The 22,444-nt window shown below is 43.7% G+C and overlaps 1 protein-coding gene across 8 annotated transcripts in view; it reads left to right on the forward strand.

Moving 5' to 3' along the window:
* Positions 1-22,169, forward strand: part of YIPF1 (Yip1 domain family member 1) — a 34,192-nt gene extending 12,023 nt beyond the window's left edge. For 6 of the 8 annotated variants that reach the window (XM_082430653.1, XM_082430649.1, XM_082430650.1 and 3 more), the window contains 5 exons: positions 3,858-3,974; positions 7,250-7,416; positions 7,777-7,959; positions 11,963-12,094; positions 21,992-22,169. In XM_082430653.1, the coding sequence (XP_082286779.1) occupies positions 3,858-3,974; positions 7,250-7,416; positions 7,777-7,959; positions 11,963-12,052 (557 nt within the window). In that variant the 3' untranslated portion in view covers positions 12,053-12,094; positions 21,992-22,169. Of the gene's footprint in view, positions 1-3,857; positions 3,975-7,249; positions 7,417-7,776; positions 7,960-11,962; positions 12,095-17,502; positions 17,553-21,073; positions 21,150-21,991 lie in introns of those variants that run through there. The other 2 variants (XR_014254915.1, XM_082430652.1) reach the window with 2 other exon arrangements.
* The last annotated feature ends 275 nt before the right edge of the window (positions 22,170-22,444 follow it).

A 22,444-nucleotide genomic window follows, 5' to 3' on the forward strand; every position in this document is an offset into this window, starting at 1 on the left:
CTGCCAATGCAAGGGACACGGGTTCGAGCCCTGGCCCGGGAAGATCCCACATGCCGCGGAGCAGCTAAGCCCGTGCGCCACAGCTACTGAGCCTGAGCTCTAGAGCCCGCAAGCCACAACTACTGAGCCTACCTGCCACAACTACTGAAGCCTGCGCGCCTAGGGCTCGTGCTCCGCAACAAGAGAAGCCACGACAATGAGAAGCCCGCGCACCACAGCGAAGAGTAGCCCCCGCTCACCGCAACTAGAGAAAGCCCGTGCACGGCAACGAAGACCTAACACAGCCAAAAAAATAATAAAAATTTCTACACCACAAAATAAACCATAAGCAAGGTAAAAAATAAATAAATAAATAAATAAACCACAGACCAGAGATAATATTTCAATGCACATAACCCACAAAGGATGCAAAGCAAGTGTACATGTAGGATGCCTACCGATTATGAGAATAAAACCAAGTATAAGTTCTGGGGGAAAATGAGCAATTCACAGAAAAGGAAACCCAAATGGCTAATAAATATATGAAAAGATATTTATCCCTACCTGAAATAAAAATTTAAACAGGATATTATTTATGTCCATTATTTTAGCAAGCATACAAATTGGCTTGTCTTCATTCATTCATTCGGTTAATTCAACAAACACGGAACACTTACTCTTCTAGGCATTGGAGGTACAGTAGTAAATAACACAGACAAAAATCCCTGCCCTGAGGGAGTTTATAATCTAAGTTTAACAATAGACAAAGAAAATAGGTAAAATATCAATACATAGTGTGCTAGTGAGAAATGCTAAGGTGAAAATTTAAAAGCAGAGAAGAAAGACAGTAAATGTTTGCATAGGTGGGTGGATTTGAAATTTTAAAAAAATTTAAATTTATTTGAGTAAATACCAGAAGGAATTGGGAGCAATACGTATAGGTATCTCAGGGAAGAGCATTTGAAACAGAGAGCTCAGCACGTGCAAAGGCCCTAGGGCAGGAACTTGCCTCATGTGCTCAAAGAACAGTGAAGAGTCTAGTGTGACTGGACCAAACTGAATAAGGGTGTCTAGTGGCTGAGGTCAGAGGGACAGTGTGGAGGGGCACATCATGTAGGGTCTTGTAAGCAAGTGAAGACTTTGGCTTTTGCTTGAGTGAGATGCCATCGAAGGGTCTGAACAGAGGAATGACCTACTCTAAGTCAGCTTTTCATAAACATTGATACCAACTGTTGCCAAGGATGTGGAGCAAGGGGAACTTTTGTATAATGTGGGTGGGTAGGTAACTGGTGCCACAAATTGGAGCAGTTTGAAGATGCTCATACCCTACAACTTAGTTCTATTCCTAGATAAATAGTCTTAGAGAAACTCACATATATATAAGAAGGCATGTAGAAGAAGATTATTATTCATTGCCTCAGCATTGCTTGTAATAGCAAATATTTAGAAATGACCAAAATATTCATCAGCAGGAGAATGGATCGGTAAATTATGGTGTGTTCATATATGGAATTCTGTAGGTGTTAGAAATGAATGTGATCTATAAGCATCAACATGGATACATCTCAGAACGATAGTCAATTAAAAAAAAAAAAAAAAGCGGGCTTCCCTGGTAGCACAGTGGTTAAGAATCCGCCTGCCAATGCAGGGGACATGGGTTCAAGCCCTGGTCTGGGAAGATCCCACATGCCGCAGGGCAACTAAGCCCGTGCACCACAACTACTGAGCCTGCATGCCACAACTACTGAGTCCGTGTGCCACAACTACTGAAGCCTGTGCGCCTAGAGGCTGTGCTCCACAAGAGTAGCCACCACAGTGAAGCCCGCGCACCGCAATGAAGAGTAGCCCCCGCTCGCCGCAACTAGAGAAAGCCCACGTGCAGCAATGAAGACCCAACGCAGCCAAAAATAAATAAATTTAAAAAAAAACCAAAACATGTTGTAGAAGGATATAAGTAGTATGACAGCATTAGAAAGATTTGAAAAAAAGGCATGATGGGTATACCAGTTTTTGTTTTATCAGTTTTGGGCTTTTCTGTATGTTAGAAATATTTTATAGCATAAAATGCACAAACTAAATTAACGCTCCCTCCCACCCCACCCCATAATTAGAGTAGGAATTTGGCAGGAATGAGGAAGAGAGAAGACGGAGTGAAGCACTGTGGCAGGCCTGGTGGTTGTGTTTCTCTAGAGGCCAAGCAGGTGGTTGTGTTTCTCTAGAGGCCAGGCTTCCTGTGTGCCTGAGTGCACCAGAGGCAGCAACTGTGTCTGTCACACATCATTGTGTCCCCAGCACCAGCCCAGGGCCCAGAGGATAGTAGGTATTTAGTAAATAATGGCTGACAGGATCCGATAGTCTCTGCTTTCTAGTTACGGGTAGTATAATATTTTGACCACTTGTGGTCTCATGCTTTGATGGTCTCAGCCCATCAACAACACATTGTCAGTTTTGTTCATTTGTTCAATAAAGCTTTTGGGGATTTTTAAATTATTGTTGTTGGTTGTAGGGTTTTTTTTGTTGTTGTTGTTAAATATTTTATGTGTTAGTCACTCAGAATAATACAGTGAACAGGATCTAATCCTTGGCTATATCAGAGCGCCTGCAGGCTAGTGAGTAAATGGTGCTCCTTGGGAAGCTGATGTTGGTGGCTCTTTGGAGCCTCCCAGTCAAGTGCTTGTGCTCCCTTTCCCACCTTAAGGAAGCAACTTGACTTCGAAAAGTGCTCATCCATTTCTGCTAGTCATCTCCCCCAACACAATTTTCTTAATTTTATATGTCAAGGTGCCTGCAGTTATCCCAAAAGATATTGCAGAATATTAGTGAAATTGAAAAATGAAATTCATAAAATGTATTAAAATCTCTAAATTTAAAAATTGTATTTGTTCTAATAGTCCTTTTTCTAGATGGGGAGAAACAAGGATGGTGTTCATGAAATCAAGCGAAATGATGAAACGGATTTACAAAGCATGGTGCACTCATCCACGTAGTGGAATTTTTTATAATCACTAAAAAAGAATTAGCTGATGTTTATGAATAGCTATAGTAGAATCTCCAGAACATAATAAGGTGGAAATACATATGCTTGTTAGCGTTTGTATAAAGCACGTACACACACACACACACACACACATATATGCATTTGCTTATATGTGTATAGGAATCTCTGGCAGGATTCACCAGGAACTGGTTACAGTGGTGAGCTCTGTAGAGGCAAAATGCATAGCTAGGGAACAGAGAGGAAAGGAATTTTACTTTTCTCTATATTCCCTTTTTGTGCCTTTTGAACACTGAACTATGTGCATGTATTACTTTTTGATTAAAAAAAGAAAGAAAAAAATAAAGACACACATACACATACACGGTGATTTGTTAGATTAAATGAACCCTTTCCTAAAGTGTTTTGCTTGCCCTATTCTTCCATTTAGACAACAAAGGACCTATCTGATTTAAAATATTTTTCTCTGGCATTAACATTTGGTACTTAAGTAAAGGAAGTAACCTTTGCTTCCTGTATCCTGATGGTGAAGGTTTAACAAAATGTCCATGAATTTTTTTGGATGATCCTCCAATAAAAGAAACTATAAGCAAATCAGTGTCTTTATTCATCTAATCATGGAAGGTGTTTTGGTCTGTGCATTTCAATCCCCCTTGTCTTTAAGGCAGCTAATTACTGAGTTGTATGTTTGACCTTTTAAAAAAGAAAATCCCCACTAAACGAGTACTGATTCCATCTAAAATTCATTTTCCGTTCCCTTTAGATTCCATCTAAAATTCATTCACCTCACATGAATAGGGTGAGGGAGATAAGAAATTATTTTGTGAGAGCCTAAAAGCTGGTTCTTCATTTTCTTGTCTGAATTTTCTGGTTTGCTTTGCAGGCCCCTTTTGGATATGTGCCACGTTGGTCTTTGCCATAGCAATTAGTGGGAATCTTTCCAACTTCTTAATCCATCTGGGAAGGAAGACATACCATTATGTGCCCGAATTCCGAAAAGGTTGGTGAATAGCTTGACTCATTTGGAATGCTGTTAGTTGGTAACCGTGAGTTCTTTTTACCCACTGAGCTCTTAGACCCCTGTCTGTAGGTCCTGCAGCCCTTTTTTCTGTATTTAAGGGCTCAAAATTAATCATCCATCTATATAAATCCACATAGTTTTTTTATTTTCTATTGTGGTAAAATATATATAACCTACAATGTAGCATTTTAACCATTTTTAAGTGTACAGTTCAGTGGCATTAAGTATATTCAATATTGTGAATCCATATACTCTTTTGGAAAACTGTAAGGCAAGACCCCATAGCAATCGGAATTTATCCAAAGAAAAATGTACAAAATAAGTAAAAAGCAATGTGCATGAAAGTCTCCACTGTAGCATTATTTGTATTACCCAAATGTTGGAAACAGTAGGGGCATTGTTATTTAAGGCATGATGACTCAACTAGCTGGGTCTGTAGCCATTAATTATGAAGCACTTAGAGCAACATGGAAAACTCATAATCCAGGCTTAGGCCAGTGCTGTTAGCAACTTTGTTAAAGAGAAGTTTGCAAATGGTCAGGGCCTAGAAGGGAAAATGAAGAAGTGAACGTGTCCTAGTGATGGGCTTGTGGATGACATTCTTATTTTAAAACGTCCTTTCTTGTGGCAGTATTGGATAGCTGGGGAAAAAATAACAAACAGCTTTGAGGGATTTGCAGATGTCAGCCACCCCAAGTTGGAGGTGTTTGGCTCTGCAGGAGATTGGCCTCTGCCACTTTCTCCATTCTCTCCTTCCCTCCCTCCGTCCCTTCTGGTCTGCTCTCCCGTTGAAAGGCTGTATAAGAGCATGGGCTCGGGAACCAGGCCATCGGCTTCAGGCTCCAGCTCCACCATTCACTAGCTTCTACCTTGCTGGGCAAATCATTTCATCTCTCTTGGCCTCAGACTCCTTATCAGTGAAGTGGGAATAAGAATACCTATATTATAGGGCTATTGTAAGAATAAAGAAGTGATGTATGTAAAGAGGTTAGAATAGTGCCTTGTACAAAAAGAGTCCAGTAAAATTAACTATTGCTATATATGTATGTACACATATCTGTGTGTCTGTAGAGAAATGTATTTACCTGTGTGTATGTCCATGTAGCTTTCCTTTCCTCCCCTCTACCCTCCATGCCCATTTTCCCTTCTTCTCTCCTCCATTATGGAGTCAGACCTGGATTCAGTCCCAACTCCATTTGTCAAGTAACCTTGGTTTAAGTTTAACTCAATAAATGTTATACATGAACTATCAATATGCCTTCAAGTAGCTCAGTGGTTAAGTAAAGAAAAACAGATAAATGGATATTACTGTAATAAATGAATGGTATGTGTTAATTTCTATATCAGAAGTCTGTAGAGGTATATTGACAGAGAAGAGGAGTGAATCACCCTGCCTGAGAGTGTGGAAGCTGTGGGGGGAGGGGGGAGGGCAGTGTTGGGGGTCCTTGTCTGTTCTTATCCTGTTTGCTGGGCATCCCAGTATCAGGGAGTCATGGGATGTATGTGCCAGTAAGATAGTCGTTGACTCGATCAATAAATATTTTTCCATTTTATGTAAAGATTATAAGTCACACGTCCAAGGTCATGTCCCGCTTCTACCACTTATTAATTATTTGACCCTAACCAAACCACTTAGCTCTCTGATCCTGTTTCCTCATCTCTAAAATAAAGATATAGATTATATGAAATAATGTGTTTATATATCGGTTAACAATATAAAAAGCTTATTCTTTTTTTTTTTTTTTTTTTTTAATTTTTTATTATTTATTTATTTGGTTGCACTGGGTCTTAGTTGTGGCAGGTGGGCTCCTTAGTTGCGTCTCCAGGACTCTTTAGTTGTGGCAGGTGGGCTTCTTAGTTGCGGCTTGCAGGCTCCTTAGTTGTGGCATGCGAACTCTTAGTTGCGGCATGCATGTGGGATCTAGTTCCCTGCAGGGATTGAACCCCGGCCCCCTGCATTGGGAGCACAGAGTCTTATCCACTGCACCACCAGGGAAGTCCCAAAAAGCTTATTCTTGATTGGGCATTTATTATTTATCAATCAGTGTTCTAAATATACCTGTTTTTACTCACTGAATTCTCCTAATAATCTTATAAGGTAGTGTACTATTATTATTCCCATTTTACAGATGAGAGGCAGGAAGGTTAAGTAACTCACCACCCAGGTCTACTCAGCTGTAAGTGGCAGAGCTAGGATTAGAGTCTGCATATACAGTCTGTAGCTCTGACTGTTGTACAACGTTACCTCTCAGTAAAGCACTCAGTGTAATGCCTGACACCCAGTGGAGAGCTGTAGTCACTGTAGCAATTCCCTTCCCCTCCCTTTAGTTATTCAAGAAAAAGGCAGTATATCAGCAAAATTACATCTGGCTTAATGCTGGAGTTCCCCATGTGAAAAAAACTGCTCTGGGAGCTGAAAATGTTTTGGACAATCACATATCTTACCCAGAGTCTGACTGTAGTTACTAGGAGTGCCTTTGTTCTTGCCAAGAGCGTTCAGTGGATTACCTGGTGACTTTCATCTGGGAAGGGCTGGTGTTGTGGACTGAGCCGATTATGATCCTCCACTCCAGAAGAGGAAGGATGAATCCTCTAGGGCGTGCTGCTGGAGGAGGGGGAGGGAGGGACAGTAAGTAATACACTGAGCATTGCTGCTCTGAGGAGCCGCTAAGTAGCATTTCCACCACAGAGACCGAATTATTTAAAGAAGAAAGTGGATCTGGAGACTATTCCAAGCAATTCATCGGTGAGCTGGAACTCCCTATTTCAGAGACAGAAGGAACTCTAAGTAACATGTAGAACAAGTTAATCTGTGCCCAGGTCATTTTCATAAATTTGCTAAAGAAAGAAGATGTGTTCTTCCAAGGGGATAGTTGACTTGTATTCGATTGAAATGTTCTGTGTATTTAAACACTTGCAGTGTGGCCCTCGGAAGTATTTCAGTTGCATAATTCAGTTGTTTAATACTATTAATTGTTAGTTATTAAGTGAATTATAGAAACCATAGGAAAGACTACTGGTCATCACCACAAACACAAATGCTAAAGGGGCGTGGATGCAGCACATTTATAGAGCACCTACTGCTTGTTGGGTACTGTGCCAGGCTCAGGGGTTGAGACCAGCAAGACACGATCCCCTGATCCAGTGAGGCAGGTGGACACTCCTGCAGGAAGTAAGTCCAGCAGGTACCGGAAGTGCCGTGACAGTGCATTAAAGGCATGGTGGAATTAAAACTTGTGTCCTCTCGCCCTCAGTGTCCATCGCAGCCACAATCATCTATGCCTATGCCTGGCTGGTTCCCCTTGCACTCTGGGGTTTCCTTGTGTGGAGAAACAGTAAAGTTATGAACATCGTTTCCTATTCATTTTTGGAGATTGTGTGCGTCTATGGATATTCACTCTTCATTTATATCCCCACGGCGGTAAGTACCACACTGATTCTGAGTGAGGCCCTGTTCTTAGTGGAAAAGTCAACCAGCATCATTATTTCTAGCCTAACACTGATGTGCATCTGAAAAACACCCCTTGAATTTAGAAGTTTAGTGGGAATGGGGGCCGGGGAGCCAAGTGCCTTCCCTGGATCTTGAGCCCTTTGTTAGGAAAGCGTTCTCCTCAGTCTGCACGCTGGTGGCGTTTCTCTGGGCTGTTCCGGGAAACCCGAGTGGCAGTGAAGGCCCAGCTGTTGACAGGCTCCTGGGCCTTTATGAACACATGTGCCTGGAATGAACAAATGCCTCGCTGAATGCCTCCCCCAAACCCTCCCCGCCCTCCTTTTCTTTCAGATACTGTGGATCATCCCCCAGAAAGTGGTCCGCTGGATTCTAGTTACGATTGCCCTGGGCATCTCAGGCTCTGTCTTGGCAATGACATTTTGGCCAGCAGTTCGTGAGGACAACCGACGCATCGCATTGGCCACAATTGTGACGATTGTGTTGCTTCACATGCTGCTTTCTGTGGGCTGCCTGGTATGGTCTCATTCCGATGCTCTTCCGGTGCGCTTTAGATGCAAATGCTCAGACCTCAAACTGTTAGACACCACGGTTCTTTGAAAATTGGCTCCGTGAAATAAATAGCGTTTTAAATAGACTGTCCTAGATGAGAAATAATAGTCATGAGAATTTGATTATAATCTCTGACTTCACCTAACTTCTGAAGTTTGGTTGAGATTTGGTGTCTGGACAGAGGAAGTAGGGGTGGATGAGTGTCTACATATAGAGCTGGGGAGCGGAGGGTCCGGGCGGCGGGTGTTCCACCTCTGGATGCTTTTACTGGTTTTCTGCACAGACTCAGAAAGAGTTTTGAAATTCAGCGTTTCATAGGTAGAAAGCTCGAGAATGAAGTCAAAATAGGAAAAAGTTATCTTTAAGATGAACAACATTTAAAACAATGTTTGAAGTAATGTGTTTAGGTATCTTTTTAGGGAAAGCATGTGCTTTTGAGTCAGACAGGCCCAGATTGAAGACCAGCTGTGTCACTCACTGGCTGTATGAGCTTGGGCAGGGAACGTCTCTGAATCTGAATTTCTTAATCTGTAACATGGGTATAATAGTTCTTGCCACAGAGGGTTGTTCTGAGGATAAAATAAAATAATACGTATAAAGCACTTAACATGGAATTTGTCCCATAAATGCCCATAAATTAGATCCCTTTCCTTTGATCCTAAGGAGACATGTTCTTTGTAATTTCTGTACACATTGTGTGTAAAAATTGCTGCCCATGGCCTTAACAGGGCCTGGTATAGGTTTTTTAAAAAATCCAAATCCAAGAATGTTAAGGGCATGGCTGCCCACAGGAAGGTGTTCACATAGCACATGGCCAGACCCTTGGTCAGGCTTTGCAGTTACAGGAGTAAAGATTTCTTTGGCACTGTTTGATCTTGAATATTTTCTGTAGACAACCATGGTCTCATGAAGTGCTTTAATAAGATCCCAGAACTTTATCATTGAACAAGTCTCATAAAAAGTGCCAAGTTCTCGGTTGACATGCATTTTACATATGCCTAAGCTTTAACCCCTTGAGACAGCAGAGTGACACTATTAATGTCTGGCACTTGGAATCTCTGGGCTGATGCCTAGAAATGCTGCTGTGACCTTCCTGTGACCCTCCTGTCTGCTGAGGAAGAATGTGCTTTGCACTGTGACTAACTCTCTCGCTATAATGCCTCTCACTGGCGTCTTCCCATCTCTCTTTTGGATTTTGTGTGTGTGTGTGTGTTATGTACCTTGTTAAGAAGTTAGTAAGGGGAAGGAGGCAGGAGAAAGGCATCGCCGTGTCCGGTTCTGTAAAGAGTAGAGGGGAGCAAGGCAGATGGGGCTGTGGAGCAGGGGTGTTGTTATTAACACATTTAATTTGGTACCTGCGGCCAGGATCTTTTACCTCCTATGCCTACTCCTCCCTTTTGGGGTAAATGACACTGAAGTTAGGGTTTACCTGCCCATCTTGCTACTCAGGAACTTTCTAAAAGAGAGCATCATAATGAAGTAGAAAGAGCACTGGGCTGGGAGCTGCTTAGCATTGAGAGCCTAGGCTAGTGACTTAACTCAGAACCTGGGTTTCCTCGTCTGTCAGGGAGATTCATATTTCGTGGGCTTTTGTGAGACTCGGTGAAATGGCTGTGAAAGCCCTTCATATGCTGTGATAGTTCCTTCAGATGTAAAGAAGTTATTAAACGAGCCCTGTGTCATCAGAAACTGCCAGGGCCACTCTGCTGCCTGTTCCTCCGAGTGCCCCAGTAAGAGCAGTCCCAGGCCACAACTCTAGGGACAGTGCCCTTTCATTGGTGCCCCTCCCTGGCATCTTCCCATCTCTCTCCTGAACTTCTTACACACGCACACACGGTTGAGAAGTTGGAGGAGAGGAGGAGGCAGGAGAAAAGACATTGCCCTGTTCAGTTTTAAGGGACTCAGAGGAGCGGGGCAGATTGGATGGTGGAGCAGGTAGCTAATCGCAGGTGTAGGACCGCTTCTTGGACGGGAGGCACAGTTTTCTTTCCTCGAGGAAGGGAACCATTTGTTTAGCCAGGGGCCCACTGGGTCTGGGGTTTTGTTGTTCACACTGGAGATGGCCTCCTCCTTTCTCTTACAGAGGAGATGCACAATGCAAGAGGGCGGAAACAGACATTAGGAGACGGGTTTTAGCCTCAGCTCCATCACTCCCTGCTTTTTTGCTTATTAGTTCACCCCTCTGGATCCCCACCTCCTCACTTAGAAAAAGAAGTAAAGATGTTACCACAAGGATGAATGATATGTGCAATTATTATCACTGGAAAGGCAGGGAGAGGAAACGGCAGGGGAGCTACTTGAGCTGAGGGGCACTGGCTGAACCAGACAGCTTGGCCTTCTCACTGTCCCCTGGGGAACACGAATTAGTGTTTTTGCCTTAGTGCAGTGAAGCATATGACAGCCCAGCACCTGCCGTGGGTCCCTCAGTGCTTGTACTTGTACACGATCTCTAAGCTGGTCCTGGAACACACCTGGCAGGGAGACTAAGGAGGCACTAGAGGTTGCATCCTTGGCTGGTATGTTTGGAGATGCACAAACCTATGTTTGAGGTGGTACTGCTCCAAGTAGAGGGTCTGTGCCCTAGTGCCTAATTCCTAGTGGAATTAATTATTTTTATTTTTTTTCCCAGTCCTTTCATTTAACAGATAAGACTTGTCCAAAGTCATAGTGCGAGTTCCTAGCAGAGCCAGGTTTAGAAGCTGGGCTTCCTGGCTTATTCCATCTGGTGAGGGTTTCCTCCAGGAACCTGGAGGATAGTCATTGTTCTTGCCTCCTGGGGGCTTCTTGGCTCAGTGCACCTGCAAGATAACTGGAGGGGCCCAACGCTAGTAACATGGCCCCTGCCCCTGCTCGGGTTAGGGACCATTCTTCTCCTTCCTCGGAAAACAGCTGCTGGAAGGGGCCTTGGGGAGGAAGGCTTTTAAAACTACTAGAATTGCCCAGGGGATGTGACAAACTAGAGGGAGTCTGCAGCTAGGAACTTTTTGAAATGGATCGTTGAAGAGTTAACTCGAAATAGGAATTATGTTGGGGGAGGCTCCAGCGTGTTGTGTTGGTGCCCCCTTCTGGCTGATAGAGAGCAGAGCTGGTGAGATGGTTCTTGACTTGGTGGCTTTTTATCTTTTTTACCTTCCTGAGGCCCCGGCTCCAGGGGCGAGTCATGCGCAGGCAGTGATCCCTGATTTACTAACGGGTTCACCTGTCCTTCGAACAACCCGAGTTCAAGGCTAGTGAGATTGGCATTTTCCTGGGCTCACGTTAGGCTTCTCAGACCCCGAAACAGGTGGGAAGATCCTCCCTGATGTTTTTCCGTCTTCCACCTCCTTCTGATTTTTGATAGTTAAATTGTAGATGGTGAGTGGAAGCACTTATCAAACCTTTCATTTCCAAGTTGAAGAATTAAGAGGTAAAGCCTGCCTAGCACTTTCTTTGAAAGGTCTTTACGGGGAGCCGACTGGTTTGGCAGCAGTCTACCTTGGTTCAGTTCATTAAGTATTGATTGTTTACACAGTGTGCCCTGCCCTGTGTGAGGGGCTGGTGACGCAGAGACAAGAAGGACACGGTCTTTGGAGGAGAGACTGTGGTGATTAACAGCTTGAGTTTTGCAGTCGGAAAGACCAAGCATTGAGTCCTGACTGCACCACTTGCTGCCATGTGCACCTAAGCGAATGGCAGCGTGTCTGAGCCTCAGTTTCTTCATCTGTCAGATGAGGGTAATGACAACAACCTCACCAAGTTGTTATAAAGATTAAGTCATAGGTAGCAAGTGCTTAATAAATGGTAGCAAAATTTAAAAAGGCACTCTCAGTTGAGTAAGAGACAGAAACAGAGACAGTTCAGTGATGACCAGTGCAGTGGGGGAAATGTAGGGGCCACGAGAGCCCAGAGGTACTGTCAGCATGGAGTCTAGGACACGCACCTGGACCATTATTTATTAACCACCCTCATGGGTCTCCTTTTCCTGCAGGCCTACTTTTTTGATGCACCAGAGATGGACCATCTCCCAACAAGCACAGCTGCTCCAAACCAAACAGTTGCAGCAGCCAAGTCCAGCTAAAGGGGAAAGTGAGAGATTATCTTTTCATCTTCTCGCTATGAGGTACAGTAAAAATGGGCGGGGGCATCTGTCCTGTTGCTGTTAACATCAAGCACTGAGAGGGCCAGGCCCTTCTATCTGTCTGCATGATTCAGTGTGGTGTGTGTGCACACGCATGTCCCTGTGTGTGTCCCTCTTGCTGAGGCTTCAGTTGGGAAGTAGACTCATCTGGCTTTATACATTTGGGAAACACAAGCTCTCAGATTCTTCTGTAAGAGGAGTTCCTGCCTTTTGGCCCCAGCATCCCCTCTCCTCTGCTCCCTGTCCCCTTCCCAGCAGCACAGCATGGGTTTGTTCCATTTGATCACAGTCTAGTGGTTTTCTCCAGTTTCTCTGTGACATCTCAGGCTGGCCTCAGACCCTGAGTGTGACCGCTCTCGAATTACTCATGCAGTTCTCCGAAGCTTACCAGTTCTCACGCCCAGTTTGTTCTTTGGCCTCTTTGATGATTCCACTGTTGAGGGTTAGCTCAGAGGGTCAGAGTACAGGAAAAAGACCCTGTTCCTCCACGGCTGATCTGTCGCCTCCCCTTTTCACGTCCTCCGTGTTCTGAGCCTGCAGCCATGCTGAGCTGCTTGCCATCTCCAGAACACATCCTGCCTTTGCGCTTGCTGATCCAGTTGTCTGAAATGTTCCTTCCCTTCCAGCAGTCATCACTTCATCACTTACCTGTGAACCCATTACACCCTATATTATACATCACTTTATTAGTGGTGCTCAAAACACCAATCACTCACTGTCAGCGTGTCCACCTGCTTATCCATTTGTTCACGCATTTATTCATCCATTTGTCCTCCATGTACTAGGGTGTCTTCCCATAAGAACAAGGAATGGGTATTTCTCTGTTTCTTCATTGCCCACCACATGACGTGGTATACAGTGGGTGCTCAGTAAATGTTTGTGGAATGAATGAATGAAGCCACACTCTGCACATGATCTCGCTGTGGGCCAAGAACCTTTACTCTATGTTGTAATCATGGGCTGACCTTTCTGCCCAAGCTGCTATCTCCCAGAGCAACAGGGTGTGGTGCAATGACCAGGGCCTTTAGAGTCAAACAGAATGAAAATCCCTGCCCTACCATGTACTAGCAATGTGCCTGGGGCAAGGGGCTGACTGTCTCTGAGCCTCAGCTAACTTACTATGAAATAAAGATGATACAGTCTACAGGCATACCTTGGAGATATTGTGGGTTCGGTTCCAGACCACCACAGTAAAGTGAGTATTGCAGTAAAGCAAGTCACATGAATTTTCTGGTTTCCTAGTGCATATACAAGTTATATTTACACTATGCTGTAGCCTATTAAGTATGCAACAGCATTATGTCTAGAAAAGCAATGCACATACCTTAATTAAAAAGTATCAATACTTCATTGCTTAAAAAAATGCTAACCATCATCTGAGCCTTCAGTGAGTCCTAGTAGTAGTAACATCAGAGATCACTGATCAGAGATCACCATAACAAATCGGATAATAATGGAAAAGTTTGAAATATTTCAAGAATTACCAAAATGTGACACAGAGATGAATGCTCTTGGGAAACTGGTGCCAAACGACTCGCTCAATGTGGAGTTGCCACAAACCTTCAATTTGTAAAAAACAACAATATCTGCAAAGTGTAATAAAGTGAAGAACAATGAAGTGAGGTATGTGTGTGTTTATATTATAAGATTGTAGTGAAAGTAGAGATCATGTTTATAAAAGCTCCTGGCACATAGTTGGTGCTCAGTAATAGAATCAAGCTGCTGCCCTTCTGAAAGGGGTTAGTAATCTGTGCTGGAATTTGGTGGTTCTTACTGACTTTACTGTCACCCTTTATTTCCTTTTTGTAAAACAAATGGAGATTTTCCCTCTTAGTTGAGGAATTTAGGTCGCCGACCCTGCGAGGTGACAAGATGTGATTGGTCAAACAGAGGCCTCTCCAGTTGCCTTGTTGGTGCGACAGTCATCCTGGCCAATGGCGTGACGAGGAAACCACTGTAAATGTCAGAGCCTGATTTCCCCACTTCCTCTCTTCACATTGCTAGAATCAAGAAGGTCAGAGCCCTTGGAGATGGGATGTGCTTCCCTCCTCTTTTTACAGTAAGGAAGCTGAGGCCAAGAGAGGACAGTGCCCTGCCCAAGGCCAGGTTTGGTAGCAATCTAACGTGTATATCACATTCTATGTTACAAAATACTGTCCAGGTCACTCTCATTGGCCGCTCTTACCAGCCTTGTTGTCCCCATTATATGGATGAGGAAGCTGGGCTTTAGTAAGTCTGAGTCGACTAAGATCACCCCTCTCTTAGAGGCAGAGCTGGGAATCAAACCCAGGTCTTAGGGGACCAGTTCCTGAGGTTTTTTCCACTTTCCCACTTTTTAGGCTGATGTTCTTTTTACCCCGAAAACTTGCAGGCTCCCCTGCTGACCTTTGGCTCTTTTGGGGGTGGGGAATGCCTACTTTGCTAATCTAGAGGTCTCCACACTACTTTGATTGCACAACCTGTCAGTTGAGAATTTGAGGACGGTATTAATTATCTATTTCTGCCTAACAATATTGCCACAAACCTAGCAGCTCAAAAAACACACATTCACTATCTCACTGTCTCTGTGAGTCAGGAATCCGGGCGTAGCTTTGCTTAGTTCTCTCCTTCTCCTTCTCCTTCTCCTTGCTTAGTACTCTCACAAGGCTGCACTCAAACTGTTGCCTGCGCCGGGGTCTCGGCTGAAAACTGGGCTGGGGAAGGATCTTCTTCCGAGCTCACATAGTTCTTGTCAGGATTCAGTTCCTTGCGGCCTGCCAGACCAACGGCCTCCTTGCTGATGATCAGCTGGAAGCTGCCCTCAGTTCCTTGCCACATAGGCCCCTCCATGTGAGGACTTTTACTTCATCAAAGCCACAAATGGAGATAATCAAGAGAGACTCTGTTAGGAAGATGCAAGTTACCGTCTACGTAATGTAATCACAGAAATGACCTCCATCACCTTTGCCGTATTCTTTGGATTAGAGGCAAGTTGCAAGTCTTGCCCACACTCCAGGGGACAGGACACATCAGGGCATAAGTACCTGGAGGCAAGGATCATTAGAGGCCATTTTTATTTTTTAATTTAATTTAATTTTTCAGCTTTATTGAGGATGAACTGACAAAATTGTAAGATATTTAAAGTGCACATTGTGATGATTTGCTATACATATACATCATATGGAGGCCATTTTAGAGTCTCTCTGCCACAAGCACACACCTTTAGTGACACGTTTCTATTTGAAGCATTTACAAAGACTGTTGTCAATCCATATAGTAACTATTAAAGCTTAATTCCTTATTTTTTGATGAAAAATAAATATTGATAGAAGTTCTAATATTTTGCTTCCACTACCTCAGTGGATTGTTTTTGGAGCCCACTGCCTTAGAATGAGCACGTGGTAGGTTGTTTGCATTACTGTTGAATTGCCTGCACACTTGTCCAGCTCATCCTGCAAATGGACTCCATTGACTGTTAGCAGAGAAGGCCCCAGAGCAGGATGGGTCTTCATCTGAGGTCCATGGGGAAGGGACTCTTATTTCACTTGGACTCCCCGGTCTTGGCCTAATACCCGCCTAGCACAGACAGGGCGAGTGCTTCGTTAATTGAGTGGGTGGAGGTGACTTTGTAAGATTCAGGCAAGAGTCAGGATGTGGGCTTTTACCAGAAGTGCCTTGGCTCACTGAGTCCTGGATCATAATTTACTTTCTCTCTCAATGTTTATTTGAGGCCACTTTGTGGCCTCTGTGAGCTGGGCACTGGGGACCTGCAAAATCAGATAGAGTCTGCCTCAAGGCGCCTTGGTCCATGGGTAAAACAGTTCACCAGATAAGGACCAGGCGGTGGGCCAGGCTGTGTGAGAAGTGCCATGGCCAAGTTGTGAGTTGATGGGCACTGTGGGAGCACAGAAACACTGACTCATTTGGCCTGGGGGAAGGCTTCACAGAGGGGGTCTTGCGTGAGCAGAAAGCAATTAGTTACCCGTTTTTCTGAAAAGAGTAGTCAACTTCCCGTGGCTTTTGGGAAAGTGAAGACATAGGCTGTTCATTGAGACACAGTGATGCACTGTGGGCTCACATCACCTAGAACAAGAAAACCTGAGCTCAGCTGCAGAGGGACAGAGGTGGAGGACACAGTGGCCACAGCTGTCTGGCTCTCTGCCTTGCCTCAGAATACCTGACATCAACCTGGAGAGGGGCTCTCTCAGCCTGCTCCTGGGCTGAGACTTCATACATACAGTTCCTTCCATACATTTTGGTTATGAAGTCTCCAGACCAAGTGTCCCAGGTGCTATACACCTTCAGAGAGTCAGACGCTGGCATGTTGGAAGATCCTGGCCCTTAGGGCCCTTGCAGACCTCCCATCCTGATTTACACAGATTTGGTACCTATGGGCTTTGCTCAGATCTATAAACTTGGGTGTCAGTGTCTCCATTTGGGTGTCAAGTCTCTAAATGAGATAGTGACGAACAGTTTCTTTGGACCCTCCCTGGCAGAAGCATCAATCGCTTTGCCAATGAGAGGGCTGTCCAGAGCCCTGAGCGCTGCAGATTTATGAGCTGGCTGTGCCTCTCACTGTAAGCTCTGGACTCCCAGCTTTCATTGGAAAAGAATGACTTCTAATCTCACAGATAACTTGCCTCATGTAAATCTGTGCAGTGGAGGGCTTAGCCTGGAAGGGATCACTGGGAGAGCATTAACCCCTTCTCTCCCTAGAACCTCAGGATCACGAGGGAGCCTCCAATTACTTGTAATCAGGGAAGCTACCCCTACATAAGTCATTGAGACATTATAAAGAACATCTGGCTTTCTTCTTTCCTTCCTTCCTTCCTTCGTTCTTTCCTTTCTGTTTTATATTAACTTATCACCTGAGGGCCAATGCCATTTCTTCTCTGAGCCAGGACCCTTGTGAACCTAGGGAGTCTTACTTTGGCTTGAGGGATGGAGTGTCTGAAGGACTGTATTCAGATTGGGGCTACCTTCCCAGGGGCAATGACAAGTGGCTCTGTCCAGAGGAGGACGGCCAGCAGGTAAATATACCGCAGTGTGATAAGGGCTTTAATAAGGGATGAGCAGAGGGCTTCAGGAGACTCCTTTGTAATTAAAACCCTCCTGATTTGATACACAGGGTTTATATGCAATTATCCTTTCACTCACTCATGCCAAGAGTGCATTTTATAAGCCAAAGCTTCAAATGTTCTTACTAGGTTTATACACATCAGTTCTTTTATTCTGAAATCAGCTTTAACTCAATGAATGCTGTAATCCCCTTTAACACAGTGTCCAAACTGCATGATCTCACACCATAGCTAACACTGTTTTCTACAGCCCCTTATTCTTTTCCACACAATGTCGGGAAATGTCCCTTCCCAGAGAATCCATTTTCAGTTTCTGGGCTATTTCTTTTTCAGTTTTCGTCTTAGTTCCCTTTCTCTGAGGAAAATTGGGAGAACCTGGGATGGTAAGTGGGTCAACACAATAACTTTTTATTCTTTTATTTGACTTATTTAGTGGAAACTTTTAAACATAGACAAAAGTAGAGTGAATAGTATAATGAATCCCTATGTACCCCTCCCCTCTTTCACTTTCAACAGTTGTCAACTCATGGCCAATCTTGTCTCATCCATATACCCATATAGTCCCCACCTCTTTCCCCTGTATTATTTGGAAGCAAATATAGAACATCCTATTATTTCATCCATAAACACTTAAATTCTATATCTATAAAAGATACTCTTTTCAAGGACTTCCCTGGCGGTCCAGTGGTTAGGACTCTGCACTTTCACTGCCATGGGCCCTGGTTCAATCCCCAGTTGGGAAATAAGATCCCACAAGCCACGAGGAATAGCCAAAAATAAATAAATATTTAAAATAAGAGGCTAAAACAACCTTTAAAAAAAAAGAAAGATACTCTTCAAAACCTAACCATAGTACCATAATCACATCTTAAGAAATACTAACTCTTGGGGCTTCCCTGGTGGTCCAGTGGGTAAGACTCCATGCTCCCAATTCAGGGGGCCCAGGTTCGATCCCTGGTCGGGGAACTAGATCCCGCATACGTGCCGCAACTAAGAGTTTGCATGGCGCAGCTAAGGGTCCGCATGCCGCAACTAAGAGTCCACATGCTGCAGCTAGAAGATCCCACATGCCACAACTAAGACCCAGTGCAGCCAAAATAAAAAATAATAATAATAAATATTTTAAAAAAAGAAATAACTCTAATATCAAAAACATTTCAGTGTTTGAGTTTCATATTGCAATTGGGTGTTGTACCTCTTAAATGCCTTTTAAATTATAGAGTCCTACTCCATCTTTCTCTTTCCCTTTGCCACTTATTTGTTGAAAAATCATTTATCCTATAGTTTTTCACCGTCTGGATTTTGCTGATTGTTTCTCCATGGTATCATTTAACGTATAGCTCTGTCCTCTGTTTTCTGTGAATTGGTGGTTGTATCTAAAGGTTTGATCAGATTCAGATTGATTTTTTTTTGGCAAGATTACTTGATATATGCTGTAAAACCCTTCCATCCATAAACTTATAATGTCTAATTATCTCTCTGTCTTTTTGATATTAGTAGTCATTAATAAGCAATGCCTAGACCCATTAATTCAGTAGGGGTTTCAAAATGGTGATATTTCAGTTCTATCTTTCCTTCTTTATTTATTTACTAGAATACTTCTTTAATAAAAATTTCCCTTCATCTGTGTGGTTCCAGTGATACAGTTTATATTAGAAAAGCAAGATAAATGATTTTTTTTCTCTTTATTTACCTGCTTTCAAAATAGTAGTTGGCTCACTAGGATCTGCAGCAATGACTAATTAGTTTCAGTCCATTGCAAATACTATGCTTATTGATGCTCAAATTGTCCTGTATTTGGCCACCGGGAGCCTCTTCAGGTTGGCGCCTGAGTCCTGTCGGCACGACCCTAGGAGTCTCTGATAACTGCCTTGTTATCTGTTATGACCAAATGTTCTAGGCTCATTTTGAACTTTTCCTGTCCCAGACCCAGACTGAGCCATTTCTCTAAGGAGTCCTGGTTCCATTCAGTGGGGAGATAGTATTTCCAGGTCACAATTTGGATGCTAGTGGTGCTCGTTGCAACTGGCTTAGTCATTGTTTTCAGGCCTTTTCAATGTTCAGAGCTAGGAAATATGATTGTTGTTTGCTTGATAGAACATATGTTGTGAGTTCATACTGATACTTCCAGTTCCTGTTTAGTACAGTACTAAACTGCTTGTATCTTATATTCATATCTCCTTTCTCCTGTACTGAGGATCTCATTTCTTACTGACACCATCAATGATAGAATTGGGGTATCACATAAGTACTTACGTTTTATCCCACTGTGCACTTACAGGGATCTAGTAGTAAAAGTACCAAACTACCTCTAATTACTGGAAATGTTACTTTATAATCTTTGAAGGGAATTCCCTAGTGGTCCAGTAGTTAGGACTTTGCACTTTCACTGCCATGGCCCGGGTTCAATCCCTAGTCGGGGGACTAAGATCCTGCAAGCTGTGAGGCGCAGCATAAAAAATAAATAAATAATTTTTAAAAAATAAATAAAATCTTTCAAGATTTTTTTTTTTAAGTTCTGGAATATGCTTTTCCCTCCCTTGTCTGCTTGGAAACTTCCTATATATTCTTCAGGGCCTACTTCAGATACTCTGTCCTTGGTGAAGTTTTGCTTTACTTCTCCAGGTAATATTACTTACTTATTTCTCTGGGCTCTGCCACAGTTCTTTGTATGTTTCTCTATTGTGGCCATTTTCTTATTAACCATAACTTCATAGACTGAGAGTTCCTTGAGGTCAGAGATTTATTTACCAGTATAGCCCCAGCACTCAGCAGGCATTTGGGGAAAGCTAGATTTTGAAGAAGCAAGGGTTATATACATAACCATGTGGCACTCAAAACTTTCCTGGGATCATTTGCCAAGTTATTTGGAAACTCTTGTTCATTCATTGAGGACCTACTCTGTGCTAGGTGCTGGGCTACGGGTGAACAATGGAGATAGGTTCTTACCTTCCCAGATTTTACAGCCCAACTTTATATCTCCTGCATCACACAGCAGGCCTAGCAGGCCTTGCTGAGTTAAAAAGAGAATCATGACTTTGGGAACTTCTGATTGGAACACTCCAGATCAGGCAATGGTGACACTGTCCAGGCTTGGTTGCAGGGATGGGGCCAGGAAGGGAGTAGGGCATGCCACAGGGGGCCACCGTGGTGGGGAGCCAGAAGTGGCCAGGGAAGCCTTACCCAGGTCTTAGGCCTGGAAGTGGCGAGGGAGCCCTGGCTGATGGTGACATTGTGGACCAAATCTTTCCATATTTATGAAAATAAATCTTTAGTGCCTGCCCTGTGGACTGGTTTGTCCCTACCTTTACTTAGCATTTCAGAAACCAGAGCCGATGTTTACCAGAAGGCCAATCAGGACTTTAGGTTCTTTCACTCCAACAAATTACAGCATCCACCCTTCTCCAACCACTTTTCACAGCTATTTTGTTGGCAACTTTTCCCTTTTCTAGAGCCAGTGGATTTAGGCAAATCTCCCTTGCCTCAGCCTCACCTTCATGGTGTGCTTAAATGCTGACACTGGTTGTGATATTTCCCCTGATGAGGTCGCCAGGGAGGCCTGGCTTATTCTCTTAGGGGAAAGGCCATGCATTAGGAACCCCTCTCTGCCACATTCCTTAATCTCCCCTGGATTTGACCATATCTCTAGCCTCTTTTTCCAAGTTCCCGTCTCTTGCAAATCCTCAACTAGGTGTACCAACAGATGCCTCAAATTCATTATGTTCAAAACTAAACTCATCCCCCCAACAACCAGATCCTCTTTCATTTTCCTGTCTCAGTGAATGGCACTGCCATCCACACTGCCCCGATTTCAGACTAGGTTAGATTCTTTATCATACCCTCTCATGGTACCTTATAATCGTAATTACATAAATAATGTTTTATGTATTTGTTTACTCTGTAGTTTCCCTTGTTGGACTGTAAGTTTCTTGAGAGTTAGAACCATGTCTGCCTTATTCATCGTATCCGGTGCCTGGCACGTGAGTCCTCCATCAATATTTGTTGGATAAATTAAGAAATCTACCTGGTCACCCAAGCTAGAAACCTCAGCATCAGTGTAGATTCCTCCCTCTTATCTTCCACATCTTATCTGTCAGCAAGACTTGTCTATGCTACCTCTGAAATATTTCTCAAATCTGTCCTATCAGTACCGTACCCAGCGTTCAGGACCCGATCATCTCACATTTAGACTATGGTAAGAGCTTGATGGGTTTCTCTGTCTCTTTTCTTCTCCTCCTTCTGATCCATCCTATATGTAGCCATAGGGGTCTTTGAAAATCTATAAATCTGGTTGTGCCTTTGACTGCATCACTCTTCTACTTAAAAACTGTTTTTTGGCCTCCTGTTGTCTAAAGAAAACCCAAACTCCCTGGATTGCCATGATCCATCCCTAATCCGTTTGTCCTGCCTCATATCCTGCCATTGTCCCCTGTATAACCGTATGTTTCAGCAACCACAAACAGCTCTCACTTTCCAAATCTTTTTATGTCTTTTTATGTAAAAAGATATTTACTTTTATCTTTCCTCCTCTAGCACCAAACACAGATCAGTCACAAAGAAGAGAGAAAGGAGGATGGGTGAAGGTAGCTTTGGGATGTGTGTCAGAGAAAGTCACTGGGTTTCCAAAGAAATAGAGGAAAACTTTAAAAAATGTCATCTCCCCTCCAGCAGGAAGTCTTCCGTGGAGTCTATAAATCAGGGCTCAAGGCTCTAGGTTTAGGGAGCTGGTATAGGCAGACTGCTCTGGTGTTGAAGTTATATCTCTAAATCCTTTCTGTACGGGGGCATCTTGATCTTGAAAGTTACTCTTTTTGTTTTTCAGTTCTCTTCAGTGGGTTTTGGAGTATGGTTCTTTTGGACGTGGCATCCATTGCAGGAAAGCAGAATGACCAAAGCGCGGGAAAACGGATGGAATGGCCCCAACCCCCAACATCTGGGGGGTGCCACACTGAAGCCTAATCACCTGTTTAACAAACAAAAATTAAATGTTGTTGAGTTGAGACGTGTCATTCAGCTCTTCTCTCACTGTCAGTTGTCACTGTGACTGTGCACTGGTTTGGAGAGAAATACGAGGGGATGGGTGAGGCTGCCCAAGTGCCCTGCGTTTGCCTCTCATGGTCACGTGGTGTGCTTCACGTTAGGTACACCCTTAATCCCTGAAATGGATCCATCCTAACTCGGGTGTCTTTTCTCTGGATCGTGTACAGATTACCTAGGTGAGCCTCTGCTCCCCTTGCCATCCTAAAGTGGCCAAACAGCATGAACTTTGGTTGGG

This window comes from Balaenoptera physalus (assembly GCF_965194825.1).
Source record: "Balaenoptera physalus genome assembly, chromosome: 1".
NCBI classification, from domain to species: Eukaryota; Metazoa; Chordata; class Mammalia; order Artiodactyla; family Balaenopteridae; genus Balaenoptera; species Balaenoptera physalus.